General features: G+C 41.7%; 1 protein-coding gene across 5 annotated transcripts in view; it reads left to right on the top strand.

Moving 5' to 3' along the window:
• cadpsa (Ca2+-dependent activator protein for secretion a) overlaps positions 1–16,104 on the top strand; it is a gene marked incomplete at its 5' end in the record, with an annotated part of 257,936 nt that overhangs the window by 197,713 nt on the left and 44,119 nt on the right. For all 5 annotated transcript variants that reach the window (XM_079265777.1, XM_079265776.1, XM_079265774.1 and 2 more), the window contains 4 exons: positions 1,956–2,030; positions 3,287–3,370; positions 5,228–5,260; positions 7,914–8,021. In XM_079265777.1, coding sequence (XP_079121903.1) covers positions 1,956–2,030; positions 3,287–3,370; positions 5,228–5,260; positions 7,914–8,021 — 300 coding nt within the window. The remainder of the gene's footprint in view (positions 1–1,955; positions 2,031–3,286; positions 3,371–5,227; positions 5,261–7,913; positions 8,022–16,104) is intronic.

The raw sequence follows: 16,104 nt of genomic DNA, 5'->3' as shown, positions 1-16,104 counted from the left end.
ATCCTCTCACCCTCTCACCCTGTCATCCTCTCAGCATACTGCTGAAGGCCTTTAACATTTAATCCAGGGCTTTGGTTGATATACTTTTGATTGTAGATGTGATTCAGTCGCTGCAGTTTGGTTTAGTATAAACTGTGTTTATCTAGTGTGCAGTTGAAGCCTGACTCTATTCTAACATTTGTACTGAAGACATATAACAAACAGAGAAATCACATATAAGTCAAACCCTTGTTGAAAGAGCTGCACACTGTTTATTATTTTTAATAATCTATATGCTGCTGTCAAACTGACTACAATATCAGATCTCTGTTGTTTACTGCCTAAATCAACGGGTGTAAACAAAGCAGACAGTGGTGTCGTGTGTCAGTGCTAATGTTCAGAATCAAGTGTCAGTGGAGATGGTTGTGGATTTCAGGTAGAACACAGCCCCACCAGCCCTCATCACCCTGTGTGGCTCCCACGTCGACGTGGTGGAGTCCTTCCGTTTCCTGGGCTCCATCATATCCCAGGACCTCAAGTGGGAGCTGAACATCAGCTCCATCACCAAGAAGGCTCAGCAGAGGATGTACTTCCTGAGGCAGCTGAAGAAATTCAACCTGCCAAAGACAATGATGGTGCATTTCTACACAGCCATCATTGAGTCCATCCTCTGCTCCTCCATCACGGTCTGGTACGCTGCAGCCACTGCCAAGGAGAAGGGCAGACTGCAGCGCATCATTCGCTCTGCTGAGAGGGTGATCGGCTGCAATCTGCCGTCCCTCCAGGACTTGTTCACTTTAAGAACCCTGAAGCGAGCAATAAGGATTGTAGCTGACCCCTCTCACCCTGGACATAAACTGTTTGTGCCCCTTCCATCTGGTAGGAGGCTGAGGTCCATCAGGACCAAGACCTCACGACACATGAACAGTTTCTTCCCGTTGGCAGTCGGGCTCATTAACAGAGCCCGGGACCCCCACTGACTCTGTCATCCCCAGGACAAAGTCCCACCGGTCACTCCCCCGTACATCCCTTCTATCATACTCGACACTTTCACACTACACTTACATCACACTGGTTTATAGTCCTGTTACCTGTCCGCTTGCGCACTCGACTTCACTTTATTTTATATTTCACTTTATCCTATATTTTCTGTAAATTTTATTTGTTTCTCCTTTGCATTGTTGATTGTTATTGATTGTTGTTAAATGTTACGCACCTCCCGTCATGTCAAATTCCTTGTATGTTCAACATACGATGGCAATAAACGGTTTCTGATTCTGATTCTGATTCTGAAGAGCACGTTCACCAAGAGATCCCAGTTCTATCCCAAGAAGATATTGTTGCCAACAAGTCTGACGTCTCTCTGACTCACAGAATGAACGTTATTCAGTGACGTCTGGTGCAACCATGTTAAACTGATGCTCATGGTCAGCTGGCTGAGAATTAGGAGTTGCTACCTTAAAGTTTTTTACGCTTGTTTCAGTGGAAAGTAAGGAGAGATTCATCAGAGTGAATGCATCCAGGAGGTGGTATGTGTATGTAGCCTAGCTTAGCATAAAGACAGGAAGCAAATCCCGAGCTGCCGGACTGGTACTTCTCTCTGTGTACATGTTTTGTGCAGAGCTAGGCAAACATGCTACATCCATCTATGTACTCGTCACACAGAGACGAGACCGAGCTTCTCTGGTGATCTGTGGACAGAAAGAGCTCTTTGGTCCTGTATGAGGCAAGTGCTGCTCGTCTTAATTGACATCAAGGTAAAGATGTGATTAGTGGAGAAACATCTGGACATTGCAGGTCATGTTGTGACATCATAACTATTACTGCAACATTCGTCACATTGGTTCCTTTACATAGATGATGTTGCCCAATGGCAAAATATGTATTCAGTACAAGTAAGTATAAATATGATGTAAATAATGAGTATTTCCTGTGGAGGAGAAGAGTAACATGTTTCTGTGTTCCTTCCTCTTTAGAGACAGTACCATTCACAGATTGATGATCTAATTGAAGAGACGGTGAAGGAAATGATAACGCTGCTAGTAGCTAAGGTACAACAATATTAAAGTAGAGATTACACCATGTATGTATAACAGCCATAGACTGTTGTATATATTGTATTTTGTATTATATTTTAAGTACAGCACTGGGAGAGACAAACAAGCATACCACTGAACAATGTAGAGATATGTTTAGTATGTGACAAATAAAAACCTTAAACCTTGAAACCTAGACAAGCCAATGATCCCCAGGGATCAGGGAGGGGGCGCAAAACCACTATGGAGACACTCACAACTACTACAAAGAGACAGAAAACGACCCGAAAGAGACTCAAAACTACAACAAAGAGACTCAAAACGACCACAAAGAGAATCAAAACTACAACAAAGAGACTCAAAATTACCACAAAGTTGTTCAAATGACTATGAAGACACTCATAACGACCACAAAGAGAATCAAATGACCACAAAGTGGCTCAAAAGTCAGCCCCAGTCTCTCATGGTGTCCCCAAGGTTCACTGCTCGGTCCCCTCCTCTTCCTCCTCTACCTGCTCTCCCTTGGTGACATCATACGCCACCATGGTCTCCATTTCCACTGCTATGCTGATGACACCCAGCTCTACATCTCCACCAAATCCAGCACGCCCACCATCCACAACACCAGCACCATCTGCCTCACTTCATGCCTTTCGGACATCCTGCATCGACACGCTCCCAACCGCAATCTTAGATCCGCTGACGCCAACCTCCTTACCCCCCAACCTCCTTTCCCCCCCTACTCTGTCCAAGCATCGGACCTGGGGGGACAGGGCCTCCTCCATTGCTGCCCCCTCCCTCTGGAACTCCCTCCCCCAGCACCTCAAATATTCTCCGTCACTAAAAATGTACGTAAAGAGGCTAAAAATGACACAATTAGCAAACATATTCTCTGATGCAGTACTTTGAGTATTGTCTGAATGGATAGAGGTGCCTGTATTCTTTAATCTGATCTAAGAGCATGAAAAAGACAAAAACTAGATATACATGGTTTTTGGCTGACATGGACAATATGACGTATTGCTGTATTTTCAACCGCACCACAGTAGAATGAAGTCATTGAAATAGCTGCAAACAGGTTATTGCTTTAATATTTTAACACTGCTCGCAAATGAAAGGAAGTGTCTTTTATTGAAACCGATTTGACTGCTAATGCCTTCTGAGTGTGACGAGACGTTTGATTGTAGACTGCCTGTACTTGGTGATACTGCTGCATTCACAAAAGTAAAGTCATTTCCCTGCTGCTTTCTTCTTCTTCTCCGCTTTCTCAGTTTGTGGTCATCCTAGAAAGTGTGTTAGCCAAGCTCTCCAGATACGATGAGGGAACACTCTTCTCTTCCTTCCTCTCCTTCACAGTGAGTAGCACATATACTGTACACACAACCAACAGCATCCTCCACAGAACACATAGCAGCTACTCACCAGCTTCACTGTTGGAGGTGCATATCAGACTTTTCCGGTGCGGTGCACCAGGTGACCAGAGGTTTGTGATGCTGTCATCAAAATGAAATCACTGATTTGGAAGTTAGAACAATACAATATTATTATATGAGACTGTTCTCATTCCCGACTCGTCACACACGGACGCTTGCCATCACTTCATAACACCGTGGGTACCTGTTGGGGTCACTTCAGTGTAGGCAACATAACTACTTGTTTAGGTCTTTCCTTCATATATATACATATATAATAATAATAATAATAATAATACATTTTATTTATATAGCGCGTTTCATGACACTCAAAGACACTTTACATTAAAATCATCATATAAAAAAACAATACACTAAAAACAAAGTACACGATAATAGTCACACATTAAAAGCAGTTTTGAACAGGTGAGTTTTGATTTGTGATTTGAATGTGGAAAGGTCAGTGCAGTCTCGGATGTTTTTGGGGAGAGAGTTCCAGAGGGAGGGTGCAGCTATGGAGAAGGCTAGTCGCCCCATGTCCGGTGCTTGGTATAAATATATATATATATATATATATATATATATATATATGTATGTATACATATATATATATATATATATATATGTATACATATATATATATATGTATATATATATATATATGTATATATATATATATATATATATATGTATATATACATATATATATATATACATATTATTATTATTATGATATATATAGTTATTGTGGATTTTTGATGAGTTAATATCCTTTACTGTTTATTACTGATGTATAACACTTGTTGTGTCTCTTGTTACACTGTCCACTACGCTGCTGTCCTGTAGGTTCCCCCGCTGCTGATAAAGGGTTCTCTTCTCTTCTCTTATCTTCAGTCAGAGATCGAGGTTACGGTTGAATTGAATACAATTGTAACTTCAGTTGCGTGGCATGTGTCACATATGTGTTCATGCAAATGAAGTGCTTTACGTAACATGCTAACGTAACTTAAAACAAGTCATCGTTGACCTTTGGTTTCCCACGGGTCACAAACAGTGGTCACCTGGGTGAAGGTCCTGTGTTCAACACATCCATCCAGCCATGAAGTCCTTCCTGTCAAGACTTTATCGCTCGTCATACTACATGACCTGAATTGCACTGATGGTCTAACGTTGCAGTGGAGGGCTATGCATTAGTTACTTGTGCCTGTCATATGAGCGGCCGTGTGCGTTGGATAAGACGACGAGGCCGTGACAGAACGTCGGTATTTGATGGTGTGGCAATGAGAAGGAGCTGTTGTAAACATTAGGCAGATTTACCTTCAGGTTTAACTGTGACCTCCCGTAGTTGTATATATTCTTTTATAATGAATGTGTACACATATTGATGACAGTCTTTATTTATTACAGCAGAAGATCTCCTGTTTGATCATTTCTGGATCTTGTTAATTTGATCACATTACAAAAAATCTTTCAAAATACATTCAATAATAAATCCTGCTCTATTTTAAAATATTGGGTTTTTTCCCTTTCATTTTGATACAGTTTGACCTTTCTTGAATTCATCCTGAGCACCAGATAGCTTAACACCTCAGCTGGTGTCCCAAGGACCTCCACAGTCCTCTCATTGAATGTGCGAGTGCACTTTTGCAGTTGAAATGACCACATGAGTCACTGCAGCCGCTCCAGCAGGTATTAAACCACATGCCACCGTCTCCCCGCAGCAGCCTTTGTCCTGAGAAATGGTGCCACAGCTGGAGACTTGACTGTTTTTTCACCCACCTCTCTCTCCTCTATGTCAAGGTGAAAGCTGCCTCCAAGTATGTGGATGTACCTGTAAGTGAGACTCATTTATTCCTGTCTGTCTCTTTATGTGTGTAGATGCAGCTTCAAAGTCTTCATCCATCACTTCTGTCTGCGATACAATACGTTTATATGAATCTGCTTTGTCAAGTATGTTTTGGAGGAAACAGCATGTCCTGTATCCTGTGTGTCAAGGTTTGAGACAGATGGTGGCTCATGGTATAATATTCAAAAAGTCACTATAATCTCAATCATGCTTTATTTTCAGGAAGTGGAGAACAAGTAAAAGATGAATAAACTAAAAACAGGAGTGGATTGTTTGGCTCACGTTGATGGCTCGAGTATCACTTCTCTGTTTATGAAAGTTAAAGAACTGATTTTGACATCAAGAATCAAAATTGAATCGTGAAACTCAAAGATGCCCCCCCCCCCCCCCCCACATCAGGAGGTGGTCTGGTGGGGATTAATAATCCTTATCAGTGCCAGCAGTCAATGCAGCATAAAATGCACAACAGACGAGCGCGTTGATGTAAACGTGCATCACACTAATGCAGCTTTTTAGATATTCTTAGAAATTGGATGTTGCAAATAGTTTCTTGAGGATTTAACACATTTGTTGGCCCTCAAAGATGCACACACAAAGATGCACACAACGCTGGAAACAATAAATGTGACCGTCATTACACATCACCAAAAAAACAATGCTGGCAGAATGTATTTGCTGCCACGAGTGATGTGTATTAGTATGTGAGGGTAACTGTGAGGAGGTGCAATATTAACAACTGGTCCGGTGAGTTGCTGAATTAAAGGGCTTCGTTTTATATTGTTATTGTATCATATTAAACTACATGCAAAGATAAATTGACAGCCATACGCAACATGGCCAGCTTCCTTTGGTCAACTGTTCATCTCACTTTAATCTTCAGATGAAAGCATCAGAATGACGCCATCTTGTTCCCGAGTGCTGCGTGTGTGTTTGTTTCTCGTGTACAAATATTTGACCATGCTTTCACATGTCGAACCATAATCCAGATGGCAGTGCTTGTCATATTTCCACATCAAATGTCCATTCATATGCATGTGGCCAGACACTGACAGGCAGCGTGCCGCGTGCCTCGCTCTCATGCGGTTCACATCGTGAGTCCGTGTTGTACAACACATGCCTCTGCTGTCAGGGTGTGGGCGGCGGTGTTTGTGCGTGGGTGTACGCATCAGATCTGTATTAGCTGCCAACACTTGGGCCGTAGCAACACGCCGAATTTCAAATGAATGGCTTGTCAGTGAATGTGCCGGGGCACTGTGTTCACGGGCAGGGGTCGCCGCTTCCAGCTCAGCCCGCTAATTGTGTCCTTAATGTAGAAAATGAGTTTGGCTGGTAAAAGAGACTCATTGACACATCATGAGTGTCACTGCAGATGTGTTGACTGAGCTGAGGAGCAGTTAGCGGTGAGTTCTTTGTGAGAGACGACCTGAGACCAAACGGTTTACAGACCGAGTCGTCTTTTCTTGAAAATGATAAGACATGTTGATGTAAGAAAGAGGAATAACGCATCGTCCTTAGTGAATCGAGTAGATTTAGCCCCCTAACAGTCTGCTCTCCCCATGTAGCCCAACTGAGCGTCTCCAGCGGCCCCGGTCCCTTTGCACAGGCCCAGACTGAGCGTTGGTCCCAGCAGAGCTCAGCTGAAGCTCACGGCCGCCCTGTAGTCCAAAGTCAACATTCCTTTTCTCCAAATACATTCTGAAAGTTTCAGAAAACCATCTCAATTTAAATGTCAGTCAAATTGGCGTCCATCTAAATAATGTGAAACACATTTATCACCAAAAGCAGCGTCTCACCCCGACGATCGGGCCCCAAGGGGTCACAAGATCATTGGGGTTGTGGTATATGTATAAATGTATATATGTATATATGTATATATGTATATATGTATATATGTTCGGGGTGTAACGGTTCACAAAATCCACGGTTGGGTTGGGTACGATACAGTGGAGCCACGGTTCGGTACGTTTCGGTACAGTAGAAAACTATAAATGCCAGAGAAATGTACTTGATTTTAAAATATATTTATGCATTCATTCATTCATTCATTCATTCATTCATTCATACATATATATGTATATATATGTATATATATACATATATATACATATATATATATATATATATATATATATATATATATATATATATATACATATATATACATATATATACATATATATATATATATATACATATATATATATATATACATATACATACATGAGGGAGCCTGGATGTTCGGATAGCTCTGATAATTGTAGCTTATGTACGTATAACATTGAATCTAACATGAAAGGCTAACGTACAATGTGTTTGTTTTCATGAGAGGGAATGAGTCTGTTTACTCAAACTAAAAGCATGCACTCAGTCTCATTTATTCATCGTTAACGTGTGTATAATGTTTTCAATAACATTGTGATTTAACAAAAAGGTGACGTGGAGATGCAGTAAAGATGGTCAGGCACAAAGTCCGTCTCCTCACTAGACACTAGATACCACCTGATGGTTTGTCATGCCAAGAAACACAGTTTTAGAAACACAGGTTTCGCTCATTCATTCCAGTTCAACATGGTGAAATAACATTCTGACACCAGGTGGCTGAGCAAAGGCTTTTCTCTCTGTCTCCTTCGTCTGTTGCAGAAGCCAGGGATGGACGTTGCAGACGGTTACGTGACATTTGTCCGTCACTCCCAGGACATGCTGCGGGAGAAGGTCAACGAGGAGGTGTACGTCGAGAGATTATTTGATGTAAGTACGCTACGGCGCCTTCTCCTCCATCAAAGGCAAGGCAAGGCAAGTTTATTTGTATAGCACATTTCAACAACAAGGTAATTCAAAGTGCTTCACATAAAACCATTAAAATCATCAAAACACAAGGCAAAAGAAAAGGAGATTTAAAAACAATTAAAAAACAGTGTAAGAAATAAAATGCAGTAGTAAAATGCAGAAATGCAGGAAATTGATTAATATATTAATTGAGCGTGGTTCAATTAAAGGCAGCAGCAAACAGAAAAGTCTTCAATCTTGATTTAAATGAGCTGAGGGTCTCAGCAGACCTGGAGCTTTCTGGGACTTTGTTCCAGATATGTGGAGCAGAAACACTGAACGCTGCTTCTCCATGTTTAGTTCTGACTCTGGGAACAGAAAGTAGACCGGTCCCAGACGACCTGAGGGGTCGGGATGGTTCATAAGGTAGCAGCAGATCAGAGATGTATTTTGGCCCTAAACCATTCAGTGCTTTGTAAACCAACAGCAGGATTTTAAAGTCAATTCTTTGTTGGACAGGAAGCCAGTGCAAAGACCTCAGAACTGGAGTGATGTGATCCACCCTCCTGGTCTTAGTGAGGACTCGAGCTGCAGCGTTCTGAATCAGCTGCAGCTTTCTGATGGACTTTTTACAGAGACCTGTAAACACACCGTTACAGTAGTCCAGTCTGCTGAAGATAAATGCGTGGACAAGTTTTTCCAAATCCTGTTGAGACATAAGTCCTCTAATCCTTGATATATTCTTCAGGTGATAGTAGGCTGATTTTGTAATTGTCTTGATATGGCTGTTCAGGTTGAGGTCTGAATCCATAACTACACCTAGATTTCTGGCTTGGTTTGTGGGTTTTAACATCAGTCACTGAAGCTGAGCGGTGATTTTCAATTGTTCGTCCTTGGTACCAAAAACAATTACTTCTGTTTTATCTTTGTTTAATTGAAGAAAATTCTGGCACATCCAGTTGTTGATTTGTTCAATGCAGTTACCCAGCCCTTGTATGGGATTATAGTCCCCTGTTGACATAGTTATGTAGATTTGTGTGTCGTCTGCATAATTATGATAACACACTTTGTTGTTTTCCATAATCTGAGCTAGTGGAAGCATGTAGATGTTGAACAGAAGAGGCCCCAGTATTGAACCTTGGGGAACACCACATGTCATTTTAGTCAGCTCTGATGTGTAATCAGCCACAGACACAAAGTATTCTCGGTCCTTCAAGTAGGATTCAAACCAGTTAAGTGCTGTGCCAGAGAGTCCCACCCAGATTTTTAGTCTTTCTAGGAGTATGGCATGGTCGACCGTGTCGAATGCAGCACTGAGATTGAGTAAGACTAAGACTGAACTTCTGCCATTGTCTATGTTTAAGTGGATGTCGTTGAAAACCTTAACAAGAGCAGTTTCAGTGCTGTGGTGCTGTCGAAAGCCTGACTGGAAAACATCAAAGCAGTTATTTACGGTCAAGAAGTTGGTCAGCTGTTGGAAAACCGCTTTTTCAATTATTTTACTCAAAAATGGGAGGTTTGATATTGGCCTATAATTTTTCATCGTTGCGGAGTCTAAACTAGCCTTCTTTATGAGTGGTTTAATAACTGCAGTTTTTAGGGCTTGTGGGAAGACACCTGAGAGAAGGGATGTGTTTACAATTTGTAAAAGATCAGTGCTCATGCAGTTTGAAATATTTTTGAAAAAGTGTGTTGGTAGAATATCCAAGCAGCAGGAGGATGACTTCAGATGTTGTATGATGTCTTCTAGGCGTCTACGGTTGATTGAATGAAATTGTGTCATGATATTTGAATGGATGTTATTCAGAGATCGGGACAACACATATCCTGTGGTTGATGTGGAGGCACTCAAAGGGAGGCTTAGCAACGACACACTTTCATTTAGGCTGCAGGAGGAGATTAAAACAAGTTCTAGAGAGAGAGGAGTGGAACCGAAGTCAAACCATTACTTATCTCCTCTCCTCTCCTCAATGTGCGTTCAGATTGAAGCTCACGCCGAGTGCTGCTCTGCCGCACTTTGTACTTTTCTCATTTTCAGAAAGCTTTGAAAGGAATATATGATAATCTGAGTTATGGTAAGAAGCAGTCATGGTAATATTAAATATTCAGCATGATTTATTTTTGGCTGGATCATATTGGTAATATTTGAGATATTCTGGTATATTTGGTACCTGGTATCTCTGCTACGATGTGAAGATGAATGGTGTTTGATGCTGCAGGCGACTCTGTAAAGGTTCAATTACCTTGTTTTTGAAATGTGCTATACAAATAAACTTGCCTTGCCTTGCCTTGCCTAGCCTTGCCTTCAACATGTTGATGCTGCTGGAAGCACCAAACTCACTGAGCCGTGCTTCTTCTCTGGCTTTCTGCCGACATCTCGTTCAGACTCGTGTCTTTTTAGGTCTCTGTGAGTCACTTTGTGAAGCGGACTATACTTACGCATCAGCGTCCTGACAAACTCTCATCAACTCAAGCTGTAATCAACCTGAAAAACAGTGCCATGACACTGTTTGCCTCCATTACGTGAGATGAGGGCTAGTAACACCAAAAACAATCAGTACATCTCTAAGCCCGGCCGCTGAGCCTCCCGTTGGGTCAAACTGGAGGATTTCTCTGGAAATGTGCTGAAACAATCCCTGCTTCTCTTTTCAAAGGCAGACGTATTTCCCCCCGTCGTCTCATGGTGCTGGTGTGCAGTTTGTGTTGATCTGGAGAAGGGATTATCCTCAGCGTCGCTCTCTCTTTCTGAGTCAGCAAACAATAATCACTTGAAGAAGGGCACAAAAGCTCAGTTTGTGAGATGGCTTAGCAGCAACCAGACTTACAAAGATGTTGTCCCTCCTGCTACATTTCAAATTCAGATTGCTCAATCTTTTCTGTCATAATTGCGACACACCGTAGACACACACATCTCCGGACTGAAGAAGTAAGGGTCTGCAGCTGGAATGATGCGTGTGGCCTACGTAGAAAACAACTGTTCTGCTGTTCTCATTGATGTATTGGACATTGGACATATATTGTATACATATTGGACATGAGCTCTGTGTTTGGGCCTCCAGCCAGCAGGCAGCTGGGCAGATCAAACTGAGCCACGGCACAAAAAACACAAAGCTAAACTTTTCAGATCTTGTAACAATCCACAGCACAGTGCTTACCCGTCAGCAACACCACTATCAGACAAGCATATGGGCCAGAGGGAGGATGTACAGTGTCACGGCAGCTAAATACTCTGTGGGGGACACCACACTATGCAATAATCTGGAATTACTGTGCAGACAGTAATCTGGAATCTCCAAGTGAACGAGATCGCAAACATGTTTTCTTCGACTCTCAGCCAACATCAAGTCCTTTCTGTTCTTGACAGAAAGAGAGAAACATGTGTGCCTTCATCTCATCTTGTGCAGGGCTCAGAATGAAGACTCCTTTGAGCTGACCCAAAACAATACATTTGTTTCTTAATGTACTCCCATTCTAATTATAGCACCAAAACATTCACTCCAACATAATTGCCATTACATCTTATTTTTCTGAAGTTAATTGCTTGTATCTGTGAAAACAGCACCATTGCTTACAATGAATAAAAGACAAAATGATGACCCCAATTATTTTTACTGCACTGACTGTACTGTACTGCACTGACTGTACTGCACTTTATTGCACTTTATTGCACTGTACTGTACTGCACTGACTGCACTGTACTGCACTGCACTGTACTGCACTGCACTGCACTGCACTGTACTGGCTGTACTGTACTGTACTGCACTGACTGTACTGAACTGTACTGTACTGTACGGCACTGACTGTACTGCACTGTACTGTACTGTACTGTACTGCACTGACTGTACTGTACTGTACTGACTGCACTGTACTGCACTGACTGTACTGTACTGCACTGTACTGTACTGCACTGACTGCACTGCACTGTACTGCACTGTATTGCACTGTACTGCACTGCACTGCACTGTACTGTACTGTACTGTACTGCACTGACTGTACTGTACTGCACTGCACTGTACTGTACTGCACTGTACTGTACTGCACTGTACTGTACTGCACTGACTGCAATGCACTGTACTGTACTGCACTGTACTGCACTGCACTGTACTGTACTGTACTGTACTGCACTGACTGTACTGTACTGCACTGACTGCACTGCACTGTACTGCACTGTATTGTACTGCACTGTACTGTACTGCACTGTACTGTACAGTACTGCACTGTACTGCACTGCACTGACTGCACTGCACTGTACTGTACTGCACTGCACTGTACTGCACTGACTGTACTGTACTGCACTGTATTGTACTGTACTGACCATAGTTTTCAACAACGAGGGATTATTAGCAACTGACTTTCAGTTTGACCTCCAGATATGTTGCTTAAACTGGACTTTGATGTAGTGACCTGACCATGTTTTATATCTTGAATAAAATTTGACCGGAATCTATCAAGACGATGTCCATAAGACCCGAGTGTAATCAACTTTAATGATCCTTTAAATCAGTGATTGTATAGTCGGGGCCGCAAGGGGAAAATACTACTACTACAACTAATGATAACAATCTATTATAATATTAAATATATCAGAATGCTGTTTGCCCAATCTCTGTAGTTGCCTTCCAGTTGTACTGTGTCGGTCTGCGTTTGATACAAAGCTGCTCTGCACACACACACACACACACACACACAGACACACACACTGTACTGATGTAACTGTCTGAAAATGCATCTATCTGTGCGTGCCATTGTGCTGAACGGAGGCCTTGAGGTGTAATCCGTCTCCTGTCCTCGTCCTCTCTGGTGGTCCTGACGGAGGGTGACAGAGAGGTGTCCGGTGCTGGATGTTGCTGCATTGTGACCCGTTGCTTTGCCATGTATCCTCTCTTGCTCCACGAGAGCATCTCTGCTCCTGTTTGTCTCTTTGTTGTCATTCCGTGTTAGCTCTCCCCGCGGCGTCACCGAGCACCGGCCAAGGTGTCTCTGGCTGCTCTCTGCTGCTCTGTTGTGCTTTTCTTGTCACTTGTCACTTGTCTTGTCTGGTGGCGACTTACAGGATGGAACATTATTGCTTGATTCCAGACTTTAAGGAACAGAATGGTTTTCCTCTCTCTGTGGCATGCCTTTAGTTCTGCGTTCTATCTCATTCCATCATTGTACAACTTCTACATATTTCGATGAAAATAGTTTTGAGTGTTATGCAAAGGGAAGAGTTTAGTAAGTGCTGTAGGACATTGATGCAGCAGAACCAGCAGTGTTGACTGATGTTTGATTCACGTGTGTGCGCGTCTACATCATATAATGTCCCTCTAGTCAACATTATATGATGTAGACTAGAGGGACATTATATGATGTTGACTAGAGGGACATTATATGATGTAGACTAGAGGGACATTATATGATGTTGACTAGAGGGACATTATATGATGTTGACTAGAGGGACATTATATGATGTAGACTAGAGGGACATTATATGATGTAGACTAGAGGGACATTATATGATGTAGACTCGAGGGACATTATATGATGTAGACTAGAGGGACATTATATGATGTAGACTCGAGGGACATTATATGATGTTGACTAGAGGGACATTATATGATGTAGACTCGAGGGACATTATATGATGTAGACTAGAGGGACATTATATGATGTAGACTAGAGGGACATTATATGATGTTGACTAGAGGGACATTATATGATGTAGACTCGAGGGACATTATATGATGTAGACTAGAGGGACATTATATGATGTAGACTCGAGGGACATTATATGATGTTGACTAGAGGGACATTATATGATGTTGACTCGAGGGACATTATATGATGTAGACTAGAGGGACATTATATGATGTAGACTAGAGGTACATTATATGATGTAGACGAGAGGGACATTATATGATGTAGACTAGAGGGACATTATATGATGTTGACTAGAGGGACATTATATGATGTTGACTAGAGGGACATTATATGATGTTGACTAGAGGGACATTATATGATGTTGACTAGAGGGACATTATATGATGTTGACTAGAGGGACATTATATGATGTAGACTAGAGGGACATTATATGATGTAGACTAGAGGTACATTATATGATGTAGACTAGAGGTACATTATATGATGTAGACTAGAGGTACATTATATGATGTAGACTAGAGGTACATTATATGATGTTGACTAGAGGGACATTATATGATGTTGACTAGAGGGACATTATATGATGTTGACTAGAGGGACATTATATGATGTTGACTAGAGGGACATTATATGATGTAGACTAGAGGGACATTATATGATGTAGACTAGAGGTACATTATATGATGTAGACTAGAGGGACATTATATGATGTAGACTAGAGGGACATTATATGATGTAGACTAGAGGGACATTATATGATGTAGACTAGAGGGACATTATATGATGTAGACTAGAGGTACATTATATGATGTAGACGAGAGGGACATTATATGATGTAGACTAGAGGGACATTATATGATGTTGACTAGAGGGACATTATATGATGTTGACTAGAGGGACATTATATGATGTAGACTAGAGGGACATTATATGATGTTGACTAGAGGGACATTATATGATGTTGACTAGAGGGACATTATATGATGTAGACTAGAGGGACATTATATGATGTAGACTAGAGGGACATTATATGATGTAGACTAGAGGGACATTATATGATGTAGACTAGAGGGACATTATATGATGTAGACTAGAGGGACATTATATGATGTAGATTAGAGGGACATTATATGATGTAGACTAGAGGGACATTATATGATGTTGACTAGAGGGACATTATATGATGTAGACTAGAGGGACATTATATGATGTTGACTAGAGGGACATTATATGATGTTGACTAGAGGGACATTATATGATGTTGACTAGAGGGACATTATATGATGTTTCGTGACCTGCAGGACACGTTTCTTATATGCCGGGTGACAAGATTATCGTCTTTACATCTTTCAATGCGCCATAATGTAGAATGAAAGACTGTAAAGAGATTACATTTCAAATCACATCAACAACTGAAGTCCTGAAAGCATTTCATTTCACACATCCCTGTGAAATGTGGAGATGAACAGCAGTGTGTGTTTGGTGGGCTGAGTGGAGAAGAACAGCAGAGAATAAGAGTCTTCATCGGTAGGAGACACGCTGCACATGCCTCAAAGTCCTTTAGCTCTTAAACATGTCTGTCTGTGGTTTCCTCCAGAGACAATAAGCCTGAGGTTATATGTTGTTTTAATTGGGGTTAAGACATGCATTAATCTCAAGATGCATATCATATCTAATGCAGTAAGCAGATCATTTCACTACGGCCTCATACCTTCTAAATATGTGTCAACGCTCACAGTGTGGCGCGTAGAGTGACAGCAGTCTGGCCCACATGATCCAATGCTGATAATATTCAACAAACAACAGCATCTCAAGAAATCACTCATAACTTGAGACATATTAACGAGTGTTAATCCTCATGTTCTCACACAGTTTGGCGGGTGGGGGGGCTCGTCGGGGCAGGACATTTTGAACTGATATTTGACCCACTTCTCTGACCAATCATGTGGATGGGGGAGGTCACACTTGTTGTTTTTGCTTCTTCATAAACATAGAGTTTACTTCATGATATTTTACTAACCACAATCCTGACCAGCAATCCAATCATGGAATTTAATGTTATATTTTCTGCTGCTGTGAGAACGACTGCAGGCGTCTGAGGCATCATGATTAAACGCTCATGGAAATCCCCAGCAGAGACGTAGCTGTTGTGGAGTTGCTTTGATTTTCTGACTTGTTGCTGCCTCACATTTAGTCCATATTAAGTTAAGCAGATACAGACTTTTGGTTTAACGTTGGGAAGAACACTCCAGACTAAAATATTGCTGTTTTTAGGACAACTTTCCATTGACTTATGCTATTTTTCTCTCACATCATTATAAAGATATAAAACACTGATGTCACATGGAGGAGCCCCCCTGCTGTGCCTGTGGATTGGCAGGCCAGGGTGGTGGATCCCCTTTTTAAACAGGAGACCAGAGCATGT

This window comes from Melanostigma gelatinosum (assembly GCF_949748355.1).
Source record: "Melanostigma gelatinosum genome assembly, chromosome: 3".
In the NCBI taxonomy this organism is placed as follows: Eukaryota; Metazoa; Chordata; class Actinopteri; order Perciformes; family Zoarcidae; genus Melanostigma; species Melanostigma gelatinosum.
This window is presented reverse-complemented; position numbering and strand designations above follow the sequence as displayed.